This window comes from Drosophila novamexicana, unplaced genomic scaffold, assembly GCF_003285875.2.
Source record: "Drosophila novamexicana strain 15010-1031.04,08,12 unplaced genomic scaffold, DnovRS2.1 tig00000462-arrow-pilon, whole genome shotgun sequence".
NCBI lineage: Eukaryota > Metazoa > Arthropoda > Insecta > Diptera > Drosophilidae > Drosophila > Drosophila novamexicana.
In genome coordinates, this window is record NW_020824806.1 from 3577418 (window position 1) to 3594855 (window position 17438).

A 17438-nucleotide genomic window follows, 5' to 3' on the forward strand; every position below is an offset into this window, starting at 1 on the left:
ATTAACATATATACTTTTGTGAACTTTTGGCCCCAGCAGCCGTCACTTATTTATGTTTCCAAGTATCAGATCAGAATATATATATAGTATATATTTATATGCATATATATATTTATATATATATATGTATAAATGTATGTGTATGATATGATGGAATTAATATTAAATATGATATGTGTAATTTACATTTATTAACTATATTATGAATGTAAAATGTGAGGAAAAGGGTGGATCTGTGTGTGTCGTAGTTCACTAGCCGCTTCATCATAGACTACACGCGTGATTTAATGGCACTTAATGTTTTATAGCCTAAGCCCCGACAAAAAAATATTTAAAAATTAAACAAACAAAAAAACAACAACAAGAAGAGAACACAATTCTTTAGAATTTATCAATAAAACAAAGTATTGCATGTAAATATACCTTATAAATCGAGTCTTTTATATATATATGTAAATTAGTTTCGATTCCGTGATTGATTGATTGATTGATTGATTAATGTTTTAAACTTAAGCAACATATGCATGCTGGGCGGGGTCTCACAGAAAATACAGTATATATTTAAAGAATACAATAACTGTGTGTTTGTGTGTTGTGTATGTTAGATTTTCCCCACATTGCATTTTCACTTCCAATTTCGCAATCATCGCAACAAATTAACTCACTGTTTGTAGTGGAATCGGCGTAGCGACACAAAATAACTTAGAATAAACATAAATTATCAGCTTAGTTGATTATAAAATGGTACAAGCGCAGGACTTTTTAACAAATATTTATGTATTTTTAAATATCAACAAAACAAGAGCAAACTTTATGACATTCTAAACAATGAAATTGTATGTTATCAAGACAGCCGGAAACCGGAAACCGTAAGCCGAGGACGAAGCGGAAGCGGACGCGGAAGCGAGATACAACAACAAATGTATAAATGGCATTCAAAACAAATTATTACAAATTATGAAAATAACACATAATTAGTGTATAAGAAATTTCAAAAATATAGTACACATATATAGATATATATAAATATATATATATATATATATATATATATATACATAACAAACAAAATAAGCTTTAGATGTGAATAAAAAATGTATTTAAAAAGTGACAGCTTTTGAATTGACTTGAAATATGCGGACTTCAAGAAAACTTTAATCCAGATCCAGGAGGAGGGATTCATCAACAGATTGGCCCACAAGGATTCTAAGGTAAGCACCAAAAATTGAATTCTAATACCAACTAAATGTTATATAAATGATACATTTATTAGTATGTGTATTAAATTAATATCAATCGTTAAATTATATCCTTTAAATATACATATTTAGTATATATATATATACAATTATGCACTGCCCAGTGGTATTATAAAGCTAATATAGTCTGCAGTCGCGCCCCAAGCAGCCCGATTCGTTTGGAATATAACAATCCAGGTGATCAAGGCGATTGTCCAAAAAAGTGTGCCTATTGCTGAGTAAATCACATCTACATATAAACGGAAACTCATTTGTTATTCCTACAAGAATGTCAATTAATAACTTACAGCGTTTTATTTGACTCTGCTCGGGATATGCCGGTTTGCGAAAAGCTTCCGCAAAGAACCAACAAACATTTATGGCCCAAACAAAGGGTAGAAAAGCGAATCCAGCTAGAAATTGACGAAGTTAGAGAGAGACTTAAGAAAATGGTCTTTCCGCTTACTCAGAAAGTAGGTGCGACAGAGCTGCAGCTTGCGCGGATTTGGTGCCTTCGAGAGGTCCATTGTGGATATTGCCAATGTTTTTTTGTGTGGAATGTGTGTAATGCAAGCGTAGGAGGCGTCAGCTATGTTATCTGCGAGATTTGAAGCGTTTTATTTACGTTTATTATGCGTTTACATGTCAATTTCAATAGTATTGTAGGCTAACAAAAGTGTAGAGCTAGCCAACACTGATTGATAATAGTGCTGCCAGATCGGCATTTAAGGTAATTAATTTGTTTTCAAATTTAAAAGAAAACAAATTCATGAAGCTCATGCTAAATATATATAAAAAAAAATAAAATTATTATAATAAAAGACAGTTATAATAGTATAACGAATAGTCGTAGCTTAGTCAAGCAATCTTTTGTGTGCGAATTTGTGCAAATACATCGATACATCGATACATAATTTTTGCCTATTGCGCATCTCTAAGCAACATCGCAGTGCCGAAAAAAGTGACGCGTAATTGCATGCCATTTTAAACGATTGGAAAAAGCGTGTGAAAAACTTAAATAATGGTCGATGCTGATAATTTAGACAACTTGTCGAATGCCGAACTGCGTGCTCAAATGTTGGCACAGGGATTACCGAATATACCCATCACAGGCAGCGGTCGCACATAATGGGTGAGCTCTATGACAACAGTAAGACATGTCGCGACATGTCGGTAAGCCTTGCGGCCACCTGAGTTTGATACAAATGAATACTCGCAGAAAATGGAGGCATTATGCGCAATGGAGCTGTCGAAGGCACCAAATTCGTGCAAGCTGCAGCCCTGTCGCATTTGATTTATGGGTAAGCACAAAAACCCATTTTATAACCAATTTTTCTAATTAACTCTATCTTCAGCTGGTGTAGCCTTTCTGCATTTTGCTTGGCCCATAAATCAGTATGCATACATATATTATAATAATGTAACCTTGCGCATACTACCGGAGTAGTACCCAGAGACAAATGCTGTAAGTTATACCTTAAACTTTTCAAGAAAATAAACTATTAATTGATTTATTCAATAGGCGCACACATTGGATTTCAACTCATCTCTGTTCTCAGCCAGTCGTTCTTCACATAGTGGCCCTGCTCACTGTCGCATGCTGTGGTGCTCATTTTGATAGTCCCGGCCGTAATGCATTTTGCACCTACTGCAGCCGCTTAGCTACTCCCACCGCTTCTCACTTGCATAGGGCGCTCCGTACATGGATTACCCCGAAGTCGAGCGTATGATAGTATGTGTCGATATGTCGCTGCGGACTACATGGATCGGCGGACCCAGCACCATCATTGGCGACATTGCCGGCACCGCCGGTCACGTCCACAGCCTTGGGCGTACATGGAACATTGGAACAAAGACGTAAATCAGCTTGGCAACAATTTGTACGTACAATTTAATAGCTATTGCCAACCATTTCTCTAAAATATGTTATGGTATACTTTCAGGCAGGCCAATTAAAGCACTGAAGCAATATGCAGCATCAAATCGTTGCATACTTTTGTGGTGTTCGGAAAAGTCTAGCCTTATATTTTCGTTGCATACTTTAGGGCATACCTATTAATTGTCAAATTCAAAATCATTTCATTATTCGCAAGCAGGATCTATGTCAACTTCCAAACAAGTGTATATTATGTATAATACTGTTCTTTGTAATGAGAAACCAATAATAAATAAAAACTGAACGGCTTTTGCCCGTTATCTGTGAAACTACAGGTTATTTGGGCACATAATCATTGCATACTTTTGTGGGGGGTATTTCCATGGCAGGGCACACGCAAACAAAAACCTTCATAGCCCAAAAACCACAAGGACGATTTGGATGTCCTTTGCACGGTTGATAGCCTTTGTCCATACAAATCGTTTGGCATAGGACTTGTCAAGATACGCAAGAACACGGCCGAGTTATGCGCTATTTTTCTTAATAAATAAGTGTCCTTTTTCTCAGCTATTTGAAGGACTTTAGTCCTTTTTGTTGTATGATTTTAATTTGGAGGATAAAGACTACCTTTTGGCTAAAAATCATCCTGATAGTCCTCATAGTTGTCGATATATACTCATTTTTCTTAAAAGGACATTCTATTTATTGTCATAACTCGGCCAAATCCTGAAGGACATCGGAAGGATATAGCTCTCTGAACTCGTAAGAAGCAGATCTATCGATTGGCATTCAAGGATTTCCAGGATTCGACCAAAAAATTTTCTCCAATTTCTGTAAGGGGGTTAGTCAGAAAATCGAAAAATTCAGGACTAACTTTGCCATTTGAAGGACTATCGGGATGTCCTTTGGCCAGTAGATAGTCCTTGTCCTACCATTTACGAATATACAACTCGAAGGACGATAGTCCTTCAAACAGCTGAGAAAAAAGGACTTTTTTGTAAACATAAAATAGGCTATAACTCGGTTATATCCTTACATATCCTGTCGAGTCCTGTGTCAAAAAAATTGTATTGACCAGGGCTACCAACTGGCCAAAGGGCATAAAGATCGTCCTTGTAGTTTCGGAGATATTAAGGATTTTGTGAAATTTGGCCATTTCCTTGCCGCCCGCGAGTGAAAAATGATCAAGTCCCTCTGCGTAAAAACTTCATACGTCCGGCGGACGTATGAAGTTTTTATAGCGGCGGAGATTATGTCGTTTTGAAACGACATATCTCCAGGCGGACGTATGCATTTTTTTTAGCGGCGGAGATTATGTCGTTTTGAAACGACATATCTCCAGGCGGACGTATGAATTTTTTTTAGCGGCGGAGATTATGGAAATGGCCAAATTTCACAAAATCCTTAATATCTCCGAAACTACAAGGACGATCTTTATGCGCTTTGGCCAGTTGGTAGCCCTGGTCAATACAATTTTTTTGACACATGACTCGACAGGATATGTAAGGATATAACCGAGTTATAGCCTATTTTATGTTTACAAAAAAGTCCTTTTTTCTCAGCTGTTTGAAGGACTATCGTCCTTCGAGTTGTATATTCGTAAATGGTAGGACAAGGACTATCTACTGGCCAAAGGACATCCCGATAGTCCTTCAAATGGCAAAGTTAGTCCTGAATTTTTCGATTTTCTGACTAACCCCCTTACAGAAATTGGAGAAAATTTTTTGGTCGAATCCTGGAAATCCTTGAATGCCAATCGATAGATCTGCTTCTTACGAGCTCAGAGAGCTATATCCTTCCGATGTCCTTCAGGATTTGGCCGAGTTATGACAATAAATAGAATGTCCTTTTAAGAAAAATGAGTATATATCGACAACTATGAGGACTATCAGGATGATTTTTAGCCAAAAGGTAGTCTTTATCCTCCAAATTAAAATCATACAACAAAAAGGACTAAAGTCCTTCAAATAGCTGAGAAAAAGGACACTTATTTATTAAGAAAAATAGCGCATAACTCGGCCGTGTTCTTGCGTATCTTGACAAGTCCTATGCCAAACGATTTGTATGGACAAAGGCTATCAACCGTGCAAAGGACATCCAAATCGTCCTTGTGGTTTTTGGGCTATGAAGGTTTTTGTTTGCGTGTGCCCTGCCATGGAAATACCCCCCACAAAAGTATGCAATGATTATGTGCCCAAATAACCTGTAGTTTCACAGATAACGGGCAAAAGCCGTTCAGTTTTTATTTATTATTGGTTTCTCATTACAAAGAACAGTATTATACATAATATACACTTGTTTGGAAGTTGACATAGATCCTGCTTGCGAATAATGAAATGATTTTGAATTTGACAATTAATAGGTATGCCCTAAAGTATGCAACGAAAATATAAGGCTAGACTTTTCCGAACACCACAAAAGTATGCAACGATTTGATGCTGCATATTGCTTCAGTGCTTTAATTGGCCTGCCTGAAAGTATACCATAACATATTTTAGAGAAATGGTTGGCAATAGCTATTAAATTGTACGTACAAATTGTTGCCAAGCTGATTTACGTCTTTGTTCCAATGTTCCATGTACGCCCAAGGCTGTGGACGTGACCGGCGGTGCCGGCAATGTCGCCAATGATGGTGCTGGGTCCGCCGATCCATGTAGTCCGCAGCGACATATCGACACATACTACCATACGCCCGACTTCGGGGTAATCCATGTACGGAGCGCCCTATGCAGGTGAGAAGCGGTGGAGTAAAATGTTTGAATCCATCTTGAACCGGTTGTTCATGGGCTAAGCGCCTGCAGTCGCTGCAAAAATGTGTGCCTGTTGAATAAAACAATTAATAAGATATTTTCATTAAGAGTTTAAGCTATAGCTTACACCGTACTTCTCAGGTACAACTTAGGTAGTTTGCACCAAGTAATATTATTATTATATATACATATTTATGGCCCAAGCAAAATTCATAAAGGCGAAACCCTCTGAAGGTAACTTAATTAGAGAAAGTCGGTAAACAAATGTTTTTTGTGCTTACCCATAAACCACGTGCGAGGGCTTCAGCTTGCGTGTATTTGGCGCCTTCGACAGTTCCATTGCGCATAATGTCTAAGTTTCCTGCGGCAATGTTATATCGTGCGTTTTTAAGTGCGAGAAATAATTGTTATTAAAATTATTTGTGTTTTTTGCGACTTAATATGTCGATTTTAATAGAAGTACTGTGAAGTATACAAAATTGAGAGCTTCTCAACACTGACAACATAGAGTGATGCCAGATCTGTGTAGTCAATGTAATGAAATTGTTTCCAAATTTCAAAAGAATTGATAAATGCTGCACAAAACTATAAATTACTATAAAATATAAATAAACTTATTTGAAGGAATAATTCTACTTTTTGTAGCAAAACCAAGCAAACAGTGGATCCATTTTGTACGCATTCGTACAAATTCATCGATAGTTTTTGCTTATCGCACATCGCTAAGCAACATCGCACCGCGCAAAAAAGTGACGCGCAACAACTTTCAATTTCAACGATTGGTAAAAAGCGTGTGGAAAACTGAAACAATGGCCGACGCTGATAATTTAGACAACTTGTCCAACGCCGAGCTGCGTGCACAGATGCTGGCACAGGGATTACCGAATATACCAGTCACAGACAGCAGTCGCAAAGTTTTAGTAAAACGTTTGCGTGCCTCACTTGGCGGCAACGCCACTTTACCGGCAGCCACTGCCAGCCCTAAGAAGACCAGCACACGCCGCGATACCTTGCAGCCAGCTGCTGCTGCCGCACAGGTGGATAAACTAGATGGCATCCAGGCCGCAACCAAGGCTCGCCGCACCATCGCCTATACGCCCAACGACACCAAAGAGGCCGAACGTCGTCGCCAGCCGGTGAACAAGCCGGAAACTGTGCCGGAGGCGGTTGCAGCAGCCAAACCAGTTGCAGCTGTAGCAACCAAGGCCGCGCCCATACAGTCACGTCGCATCTCTAACTCGGAGCGCCGTGAACAGGTACCCGAGCGGGTGATTCGGAAGCCCGAAACCATTGCAGAGGAGCCAACAGTGCCGAAGAAGCGCAACAATGAGAACACATTGATGGTCAATTCATTGATAATACTGGAGTCGGATGAGGAGGAGGACGAGCAGCTGGCCCAGGCTGCTCGCAATGCTGAGAATCAGTACACACACAATAAACAGGCCGCCCAGCAGCTCAAGTTGAGTGCCACCACAATAAATACTCATGATTATGTACCCAAGTCGCTGTATCCTAACCTGCAGCCCACGCAGGAACAGCAACGTCCCAGACAGATCTATGAGCATGCACCCAGTACCAGCCAGCCGCGCACTACACTGGGCAGCAGCAGCATCAGCAGCAGCCTTGACTATCGTGTTGCAACTGGACGTTACAGCAGCTACGTGAGCCCGCCCGCTCAAAGCTATATAACTGGAGCCTCAAAAGCTGCTGCTGCTGTTGCTACCGCTGCTCCGCTCGGTGCCTCCGGCTTTCAACGCTCGGCACCGAGCACCTTCAGCAATGAATTCAGCGATGATACCGCTGAGGAGGAAGAGGACGCCACACAGGGCGTTCGTTTCGAGAGCGACTTTGCGCGCAATTTGGCCCGACTGCGTGCCGAACGCATTGGGGATCGCAGCAGCTCATACAGACGCACCGTGGCTGGCGGAAGCATTACTGGCGGTCGTCGCTCTCTACGCCCAGAGCACAATTCTTCATCCGCTGCCTTTATGCGCTGGTGGCAGAGCCTGGATCAAAAATACAAGCTCACTTCCAAGCTGTTCATATTGATTGTTGTGCTGCTGCTGTGTGGCGTCTATCGCTTCTTTTACTAGAGATTAAGAGATTTCGGCTGTGCCATAGCAAACGAACGAACAAAAAAAAAGAAATACTTGAATTTGTCAGCACTTTAAAATACTTTAGTTCAGTCTCATTGATTTACCATATTTTTTCTGTTAAATAGCCACAAATTGTTTCGATTAATGTATGTGTACTCTATCTATATATATGTGTGTGTGTGCCGATCAGATTTGGCTGCAACATGTTTCAAATAAAATCAGTTCATGTAATGCTGTCAGGCACTGTGTGTATGTTTTACATGTACCAATAAAACTAAAACCTAAACACGCTGTAACTTAAATATTATAAAGATTTGTCAATGTCGTAACTAGCCAAAGGTATGCAATGCATTTGTGTGTGTCCAACCGAGGACCAACCACATGGGGCAGCAGCTGCCGCAGCCGCTAATGATAGAAAAGTATTTGGAATGCGTGTACAACACTTGTCGGCATCGCTGTGACCAAATGCAGGCGCACACTGGCATACACTCGCATACACACACACACAGCTGCTTGAGCAGATGCCATTGCAGTTGCCGCTGCCGGCAGACATTGAAACACGCAAAGAAATCTTTGTTTTCTTTTTTTCGATAAGAATTAATAAGAATTTCGCAAAGGCAGCCTGGTTCAGAAGGGGGGGTGTTTAGTGGCATCTTTGGGGCGGGTAATTTTATTAACTGGAAATCGCACTTGCGCGTAAATTTTCTTAAGGAAATTATTACCTTATTTAGCTGCAACCGGATCTCCATGCACATGCAATAAGTTATGAAAATTGCAAACAACTAACGCGGCCAGACGGAGACGTAGACCAACCGCCTGTCGCCGATGATGAATTCCACAAATACACGAGCGACATCCAGTTGGCTGGCCGGCTGGCTGGCTGGCTGGTTGTCTGGCAGAGCGGCAGATTCCTTGAAAACAAAGCCAATGCCTAAGCAATATATGTATATATACATATATATATATGTATATATATATATCGTGCGGCTAATAAATGCGACGCTAGTTGCTCTTAATGAAATTAACTTCTAGGAATTACCTACATGGCTGCCCCTGCCCCCTGCTCCGCCTGCCGCCTGAGCTAACCAGAGCTAACCAGCTAAACAATGGCAGCAGCTGCAGCTGCAGTCGGGAACGTCGTCGACGTTTTATGCATTTGCCAGCCATTGGCCATGGAAATTAAATGGAAGCCTGCAAAAAAGGTTTCACGCGATGACTTCACACCATTTGCTCCACGCCAATAATAGAGACGTAGTCGGACGTAGCTGCTGCTCCAGCTGCTGCTGCTGCTGCACCCACCAGTAATGCCGCTCAAGTGTGACATTCATGGAAAACAGAGTGGAATATGATTTTATGGCCTGTCGTTGGTCAGAAATGTCAACGGCTGGACCAACGCCTTTTGTCTGCGTCACGTACCATGCAAAACCGAAGCTGGCAAGCGTTGAGAGCGGAGTTGAACTTGAAGGTGCTTGGTGGCAGTTTCTCCGGCTCCAGCTCTCAGCTCTCGCCAATGACTTCCTCGTTGGGCCAATTAAAGTTGTTGTCGCCGCTGCAGAAATCATTTGTAATGCAACGTTTGGAATAATTCACGCGCAAATTGCTCCACTCGCAAAAATATTGCAACATTCCACAGCAAATTTTACGATTATGCGTTTCGACAGCCAACAACAACAAGAACAACAACGACAACGATGGCGACAAATGCCAGCGCCTGCAACTGGCAACTGGCAACTGGCAACTGACAACTGCAACATTCGTAGGCGCACATCAAATCAAATCAAATTGTTTGCAACGCCGGCCATTGCACCCAGCTTGAGGCCAGACGAGAGCAAGCCATGTTGCATGCCCCATGTGGCAATGCGCAGCACTGCGCCTTGAGCCATGTTGTACATTTAAGTTGGTGCTGCAACCAGCATTCGCCGTGTGGTGTGCTCCAAATCGATAAATCAGCCAGCTAATTGTTCAGCTCGCCAGCGCCGCCAACTCTTGACGAAATGTGAGAATTGAGCCTGCGCAAACGATTTGAACTCTGTCTTTTAAATGCACACCAATCCGCCCCACCATCGCCCCCGAAAATGACGCTATGTGGCAAAGGAATCGCATCACACACACTCACACACATCTAAAACTATTTATGTTAGCTAGTTTCAATAATTTACGAATCTACCGCTAAAGCAGAATATATTTATTTTTAATGTTAAAATTAAGTAGTTGCCAGCATAAGCATAAAATACTTATAGATTTTTCAAAAACATGTCAAAGCACACGAAAATTATGAACAGAAGCTGATTATACACTGTGGCCAAAAGGGAAGTGTGGTATATTGTGTCAGCTAGTCAGTCTATATAAAACCTAAAAAATTGGAATCTATTTAAAGCTCGCACAATTTAAAAACTTTTCTTGAAAGAAAGAAAGCTTGCACACATTTTTTTAATCTGCTAATAAAGTGTCTATAGGGTATCTTGCAGTCGGGATATCTTCACCTAGCAAGTAAATATCAGAAAGTTGTCACGCATTTAAATAGAAACTTTTAAGACTTTCGTAAATTATGGCTTCAAAACACAAATAAATTCGGGATTCACATCAATTCAGATTGGCGTAGAGGTAAAATCAAAATATGCCTAAATTTGCAAAAACTCACGCAAATTTCTATTAATACATGCATATCATAAGTATTATATTGAGTTTCTTTGTAAATGCTCAAGGCGTTAATTCTTTTATTTTGAGAGCGCGTTTTAAATACGGAAACAAAAGCAGCTGCTAGAAGTATTTTTGGCAAATGTTCATAAATTCTATGCTTTGACTAAACCTTATAGAACTGCAATCTATTTAAATAAGATCTGCGGTCATATGTATAAATATATTAAAATTATTTACAAGTAATCAACATAATTAATTGTATTGTATGCCATTTCTGTATGCAAAAGGTCAAAGCTTAAGTGGACAAGGCAATAAGACAGAAGACAGAAGAGTTTGAGTTTAAACAATTTAATTCTATAAATAATGACGGGCTGCCTAAAAACAGACACAACTCGACAGATTTGGCTGCCCACTGTTGCAGGTATTGGCGCACACACACACACACACACACGCACGAACACTTTGGAGTCAAATATTTGAAAATGAGCATGCGAACTGCGCTGACTACTCGTTGTCAACTTGTGGTCCACAGCGACCAATCAGTGTCAGCTGGAAGTGTCTCTTTTAGGGGCCTAAGTGATGAGCTAATCAAGTGGCCGCTGGCTGACCCGGCTCGCGTTCCGAGTTCCGTGGTCCGAGCTCCGAGAGCCCCAAATCACATCTTGTGTCTATTTTAATAACATTATTTATGTGCTTGTATTTCGATTTTTTCTTTTTGTACCTAGTCATTCTATAGGAATCAGTGAGACAAGCGCGAGAGACGATTTTGTATACTTATTGTAATTTGAAATTTTTGGTGTTTTAGGTGTCAATCGCATTAGACGGAAATCAGTTTTGTTTGATTGTACAAATTTATCGCATCGCAGTCTTATTGGGTTTTTTGTTTTGTTTTTGATTTCTATTTTCTCTGTATATTTGTTGATTTTTTGTTTTTCTCCTGCTTGTTGTCTTAGCTCTCAATAATGTGCTTGTTTATGTGTTTCTGTTGCCGTAAATGAGCTTTTGGCTGTCGCCGTGCGTTGATTTTATGTTAAATTCAACATTTTAAGCGACGCTTTTAAATTGCCTACGAGATAATTTGTGAGCCGTGTGTGGTCTGCTCGGCCTCTCTGCCTGTGCGTATGTGCGTGTGTAAGGGCATCAAATAAATTATAAACTAATTTAAATTAAATCGAATGGCCTGCTTTGCTATCGCGCTGCAGCAGCGAGTTCGTTGCCTAAGTCTTTTGTTTGGCTTGCACTTTGCCTGCCGCACAGAGTCTCGCGACATTTTTCACGCATTATATGGAATTTCATAATTAATTTTTATGTCTCACCCAATCGCAATTAGGTAGCAACAGCAGACTGCAAACGTGCAACAAATTGCTGATGGGGTCTGCTGCATATGCGGCCGGTCCACATGCAAATGAAATCAAGTCATGCCTATAATCGGATTTGTAGCTCCTCGTATATTAACTTGTCACAATTTCTATGTGTTGAACATAAACACAATTTGCGCTTAATCCGGGCCAGAGAGCGAGTCTGCCGCGGCTGCCACAGCCTGCTGCTTGCCGCATGCCGTATGCTGCATGCAGCATCAGCTCAGCCACTGTCACTTGTCGCTATCAATTATGACATTTTGTTGCTGTTTTGTCACTTGTGCCACTGGCTGTGGCACATCCGCAAGGCCGCTGACAGCGTCTGTTTGGGGCACAGCTTTTGATGTGGCTACGCGCTGGGCGCTAAGCGTTGGCCGATTGAATTACTTCAACCGCAATTGCTGCCCATATCAGAGCCCGGCAAATCAATCAAAGCCAAGTGCGCTGCCAATTGTCGGTTTTACAATTGAAATGAGGCACAGTGCCAGACATCTGTTTGCCGCGCGGCGCAACACATGGCGCATGAGTAATTTGGCCCCGTTTTGCGGTTATCGCAATTATTGCGAATGACGCCCGGCATCAGGAAACGTGTGGCATATGCGATTATGTGCCGCTTATAAATAACCGCCAGATTAATAACAATAAAGCTGAGTGCGCTTAAACAAATTGCAGCTACTTTTAGAATTATTTATGACAAAATTGCCCAGACCAATATCGATTGGCGACTGTCCCTCTGGCCGGCTGGCGTTGCCCCACTGTGCAGCTGTGCGCCACGCTCGAATCTAGATTGTAAATCCAATGCACATGCACCCACGAGTGGCTTATAGTTTGGCTTATGGCTTATGGATTCGGACACAGATTCGGACAGTTGCGTTTTTTTTTTCTCCAGCTCATTTAACGTCCGGCGGCGGGGCTGCTGCGCTTGCCACGGGGGTGTGGCTGTGCCTGGCCGCAAATTAGGCGCGAAAATATGCAGCAAAGTGAGACAAACAAGCAAGCCGCTAAAACGCTCGAAAAAAAATGGGAAAATACTAAACGAAAAAAAAAAAAAAAAATAAACAACTTGCCGCTGGTCAGCTAATGGTGTTAAAATTTTGTGCCAGCGATTGCATCTATGGCTATACAAATTGCAGCGACTGCACAAAATCGACAACAGCAACAGCACTTGAGCAACATGGCAGTAGCAGCAACAGCAACAACAGCAACAACAGCAGCAACATGAACAACAGCAACAGCAACAACAGAGGCAGCTTCGCAGTTGTTGGCTCGTTTTGTCAACACGGCGAATGCTTAGCCGCGTTTTCCCAGGGGACACTTAACGCGGCTGCTTAACGTCTAAATCTGTCGTCAAGACGCGCTCAAAAGGCTAAAATGTTTGCGTTAACCAGCGACGCAGATGGAGCTGCTGGAGCTGCTCGAGGTGACGCGCGCTGACGGCGAACGAGGATTTGCTGTGGCGGCAGGGGATGGAAGGGGGGAATAGCAGGGGGGTATTGCATCGCCCAGACCAAACGCGCCAAGTGGGCAAGAGAAGGATCCAGCAGCAGCAACAATTTGTATGCAACTTTATTTTTCGTTGTCGTCGTTCAAGTTGACCAGTTGAGATTTCCTTTTACCCCAGCAGTTGGTTGCTGTTGTTTGGTTTGCTGGCTTGCTGTTGCCTGTTGCCTTGTCTTTGCCTGAAGTGCGTTGAACGAGTTAAAGTCAAAGCTGCAGCAAAATTTATGAACCGTCCCAGTTCGGCCATGGCCATGGACAAATAAGAAGCCCGACAACGGCCAACGAACGCGTGTAAACATTCTCCAAGTACACAAGGCATCGGGCATCGGGCAGCAGGCATCGGGCAACTTGCAACATGCGGCAACGCGAGGGGCAATGCCACGTCTCTAAATGCTGCCACGGAATTTATATGCAACATAATCAGCATAAATGCCGCCATGCGCCATCAAAATGTTGCGACGCAACGCGACGCGTTCTGCTCTGCGGTCAGCGGCAACATTTGCCATCGCTTGGGTGGGTGCCATTGGCAACAGGCAACTGGCAACTGGCCGAGTGTCTTGTTGGTGTCCTCTCTTTTGGTCGCCTTGGCTAATTTAAGCAATTTGCAAATTGAGAAATTGCAAATAATTTACAATTTAGCCAAGTTATTCGAAATACTCGCAAGTGTTAAGTGCTACACATAAAATGTTGCCCTAATGATGAAAAGTGAATTTCGCCATAAAATTTGGACAGCTAGCTAGTTAACATTTCCTTTATAATATTTGCAATAATAAATAAATATGCAAAAATATATAAATGTGTATTTGAGCGCGTAATATCATGTCACGTCCCTTTATTAGTCCTTATGGGAATTGCCTTTCTACTTGATTCTCAAGAATTCAATTAATGTCTTAATACTTTTGTCGTTCCCTGTCTTAGCTCTTGCCCTTTGGAATCTGTCTCTTTCATTCTCTTTCTTTTTGCTCTGTTTCACTTTCTTATTTGGTCTCATTTGCTATCATCCTTTCCTCTTACTTTTGCTGTCCTCGGCGTTCTCCCAAGTTCCTAACTTTCTCTTTATCTCACAGACTAACTTGCAAACGACACATTTGGAGAGAAAGAGCGAGAGAGAACACTCATCTGTCCTAAACAACGCCTATCTATGTGACTTTCATAAATTCAAATAGATCTTAATTATGATTTATATACAGTTAAATTTCTGTTATTTTAGAAATATAATATGAATGACTGGTTCTCTCTTTCTCTCTGCTACATCTCGGATATCCAACAGGGCCAAATGCTTGCCTTGCTGGGAAACAATAAAACTCTAGAAAACAACAAATAAACTAATAATATGGTAAGAAAATACTGTTAGCAACAAGGTTTGTGAGCGGTGCAAGCAAATTGAAACTCGATAGGGAAAAAGTTGCGCTAACACACATAACAAAAGGCTACAAGAAAGCTCAGTGGTTTGATTTTGCGCTCCACTGCCGCCCACTTTCTTTTCATTTTGTTTGAAGCGAAAATTCAAATAGTCAAATGCAAAATGTGAAGACAACTATGCCCCGCAATGAAGCTATGCAGCTACAAAACGCAACTCAAATCACTGAGTTTGCGGTTTGCCCCACGGGCAGTAAGGGTGAAAGGCAGCAGCCAGCAGCCAGCAGCAGGCAGCCAAATGAGACAGCAACGAGTTAATTAAGTTTGCAGTGAAAACTGTCTTAAATTACACACACTGGCAGCAGTAGCAGCAGGCAGCAGGCAGCTAAAATCGGAGCCCAACTCAGGGAGTCCAAGAGTGCGGAGTGCGTGCGTTTTCGTAAGGGACTGACATACTGAGCCGCAATTGTGCCAACTTCTGTGACAGTTGCCCAAAACAAATTGCTGCCATTTAAAGCGCCCCAAAAAGCAGCAAAAGAAAAAAACATTAAAAAACACATAAAGAACGAAACGTAAACAATGTGTGGCAGCTGAGCTGGCGAGACCAGGGGCCCTGAGCTCGCGTCTCCTGGCTATGACAAATTCCTCGAAGTTGTTACCATATAAATTTCTGCATTTTTCGCTTTGCTTTTATTTGAGTAGCCACACACACACACATACACACACATACGCACACAAGCACACACACGCACACTGCGACTGTAACTGAGTCATGGCCCAAAACTTATTGATCGCTTTTGGGTAGCATCATCATCATCATCATCACGAGCATCATTATCACGGTCAGCTGCAACTTTCGGCTGTCTGCGCGGACTGGTAATTAGGCACATTACATGTGCTTGGGCGCTTCAGAAATGTTTGCGATTTTGGCTTACCAACTCGCTGAGGCGGCTTTTATGTAAATGAGTTTCGTTTTTACTTCGATTTTGTTTTTGGTTTTTTGCAACTGTGTTCTTTATTAAGACAAATGACAGTCACGCCCAGCTCTAAGCGCAAAGTAAACACTTGCCAAATGACCATAATTATGAGGCCCGAGTATGCAGAGACGAGCGGCAGTCGAGTTGAAATTTATGAATACGTGATACTCGGGTGTACGAATATTTCGGTTGGAACTTCAACACGCGGTTTGAGCTTAGAATAAATTATTAATAATCCACGATAATAACAGACAATTAATTTTTAACGCTGATTTGTGCGAGTTTCATGCCTCGCAAAATACGCAAAAAATAAAACAGAAAACAACGAAAAAAAAGAAACCTGAATATCAATTTAGCGCATTTAAAGAGCATGCCAAGCGCTGCTCGGGCAGCGGCTGTGGTGACAGCACCTTGGACTCTTTGGGGTCTTGGTCAACGGCACTGGCTCTTAATGCATGCAATGGTATTGCAGCGCCAACACGTCGTATGTCATTTAGCTCGAGTCCAGTTTTTGAATGAGCGACAACAACAACAACAACAACAACAACAGCAGCAGCAGAAGCAGCAGCAGCAACTGAAAGAAGGGAAAATATGCAAAGAGCATTCTACATTTTACATTTCACATTTGGGATTTTGGAGTTGGAGTTGGAGTGCCAAGTGCAGTCTTATCGTACTTATTTATGCATATGCTGGCGAACTGGCTTCACACATGGCCAAAAATAATAATAATAAAATCTCTGCGCCGAAAAGAAAAGATGCAATGCATAAAACAAAAGACTTCGGACACGAACTTGTTTGCGCAGCATGTGTAGGGCATGGGTGCAGTCGGCTCAGCGGCAAAAGTAGCACACGCAAAATGCAAAACACACACACACCAACACACACTAAAGCACACACACACACACATGAAGCAAAGCTGGCGATGCATCACCCAGTGCCGAGGCAGGCACGCTTATCAGTAACCTACACTTAAAGTTAATGCATGCCCGGCAGGACCAACCAAGAGTTGCGCAGGCGCAAACAGCGATCGTCGCCGTCGTCATCAGCGTCGTGCGGGCTCCTCTGCCTGCTGTTGTTGTTGTTGCTGTTGTTGTTATTGTTGTTGTTATCAATGCGGCTGAAGCCTTTTAGCAACGCCGACGCAGCAGCAGCCGCCGCGTCTTCAGGTCTTTGCCGTCAAAAGGCAGGCAAAATAAAATCGAAAATGAATGCGACTGTAGATAAGCAGCGAACGCATTTTGAAATGACACACAGACAGTTGACAATCGCGCAAAAAGAAAAAGAGAGAGAGAGAGAGAGAGAGCGGAAAGGAGATAGGCAAAGAGAGAGACAGAGAGGGAGGGAGAGAGAGAGACATAGGCTGGAATCAAAAATACTTAAAATTTAATATTGAGCTTTCTTTTTTCCGGCCAAAAGTACGAAATATAATACAATTTTAAACTTGTTACCCTCATGGTAAATACGCCTGGTAATTATCCTTTTAGCTTTGTCAAAATCGACCAAATCGGATGAGATTTTACCGTTATGCGGGTGGGAAATTTTGACCTGTCATTTTCACATGAATTTTCTGACCAAATAATGCTGCCGGATTTCCTTCCTTCCTATTTATATAAATATGTACTTATAAATAGTTGTATAAATTTA

General features: G+C 41.8%; 3 protein-coding genes and 1 long non-coding RNA gene across 7 annotated transcripts; 2 read left to right on the forward strand and 2 right to left on the reverse strand.

Annotated features, from left to right (window-relative positions):
- Positions 1–1288: 1288 nt before the first annotated feature.
- On the reverse strand, positions 1289–1901 carry LOC115760880 (gamma-secretase subunit pen-2). Its single transcript, XM_030702442.1, has 3 exons — positions 1705–1901; positions 1547–1651; positions 1289–1488 (listed from the first exon to the last, which is right to left on the reverse strand). The coding sequence occupies exons 1-3, from the start codon at positions 1763–1765 to the stop codon at positions 1349–1351; spliced, it is 306 nt and encodes a 101-aa protein (XP_030558302.1). The 5' UTR covers positions 1766–1901; the 3' UTR covers positions 1289–1348.
- A 290-nt stretch (positions 1902–2191) lies between these two features.
- LOC115760826 lies at positions 2192–3427 on the forward strand. Its single transcript, XR_004017686.1, has 5 exons — positions 2192–2370; positions 2458–2539; positions 2594–2703; positions 2761–3118; positions 3182–3427. It is a non-coding gene; the product is annotated as an uncharacterized LOC115760826 (long non-coding RNA).
- A 1912-nt stretch (positions 3428–5339) lies between these two features.
- On the reverse strand, positions 5340–6371 carry LOC115761037. Of its 4 annotated transcripts, none has more exons than XR_004017704.1 (4): positions 6146–6371; positions 5999–6092; positions 5649–5934; positions 5340–5585 (listed from the first exon to the last, which is right to left on the reverse strand). XR_004017704.1 is itself a non-coding variant. In XM_030702650.1 (3 exons), exons 1-3 carry the CDS (start codon positions 6147–6149, stop codon positions 5470–5472), a joined length of 402 nt encoding a protein of 133 aa, XP_030558510.1. In that variant the 5' UTR covers positions 6150–6368; the 3' UTR covers positions 5340–5469. The 4 variants fall into 4 exon arrangements, 2 of the variants coding, with proteins under 2 accessions (XP_030558510.1, XP_030558511.1); XR_004017703.1 differs by having other exon boundaries at positions 5992–6092; positions 6146–6370; XM_030702650.1 differs by lacking the exon at positions 5999–6092 and having other exon boundaries at positions 5340–5581; positions 6146–6368.
- A 126-nt stretch (positions 6372–6497) lies between these two features.
- LOC115761036 (otefin) lies at positions 6498–8235 on the forward strand. Its single transcript, XM_030702649.1, has one exon. The coding sequence runs from the start codon at positions 6674–6676 to the stop codon at positions 7955–7957; it is 1284 nt and encodes a 427-aa protein (XP_030558509.1). The 5' UTR covers positions 6498–6673; the 3' UTR covers positions 7958–8235.
- Positions 8236–17438: the final 9203 nt, after the last annotated feature.

What these genes read in the sequence shown, in the direction of transcription:
- LOC115760880 (XM_030702442.1), bottom strand. Translation starts at nt 1,765, where the DNA reads ATGGACCTCTCGAAGGCACCAAATCCGCGCAAGCTGCAGCTCTGTCGC. An exon ending in CTGTCGCACCTACTTTCTGA is followed by an intron (nt 1,652 to 1,704) that starts GTAAGCGGAAAG and finishes GTCAATTTCTAG; the next exon opens with CTGGATTCGCTTTTCTACCC. An exon ending in GCAGAGTCAAATAAAACGCT is followed by an intron (nt 1,489 to 1,546) that starts GTAAGTTATTAA and finishes GTTTATATGTAG; the next exon opens with ATGTGATTTACTCAGCAATA.
- LOC115761037 (XM_030702650.1), bottom strand. An exon ending in AATCAGCTTGGCAACAATTT is followed by an intron (nt 5,582 to 5,648) that starts GTACGTACAATT and finishes ACTTTCAGGCAG; the next exon opens with GCCAATTAAAGCACTGAAGC.
- LOC115761036 (XM_030702649.1), top strand. Translation starts at nt 6,674, where the DNA reads ATGGCCGACGCTGATAATTTAGACAACTTGTCCAACGCCGAGCTGCGT.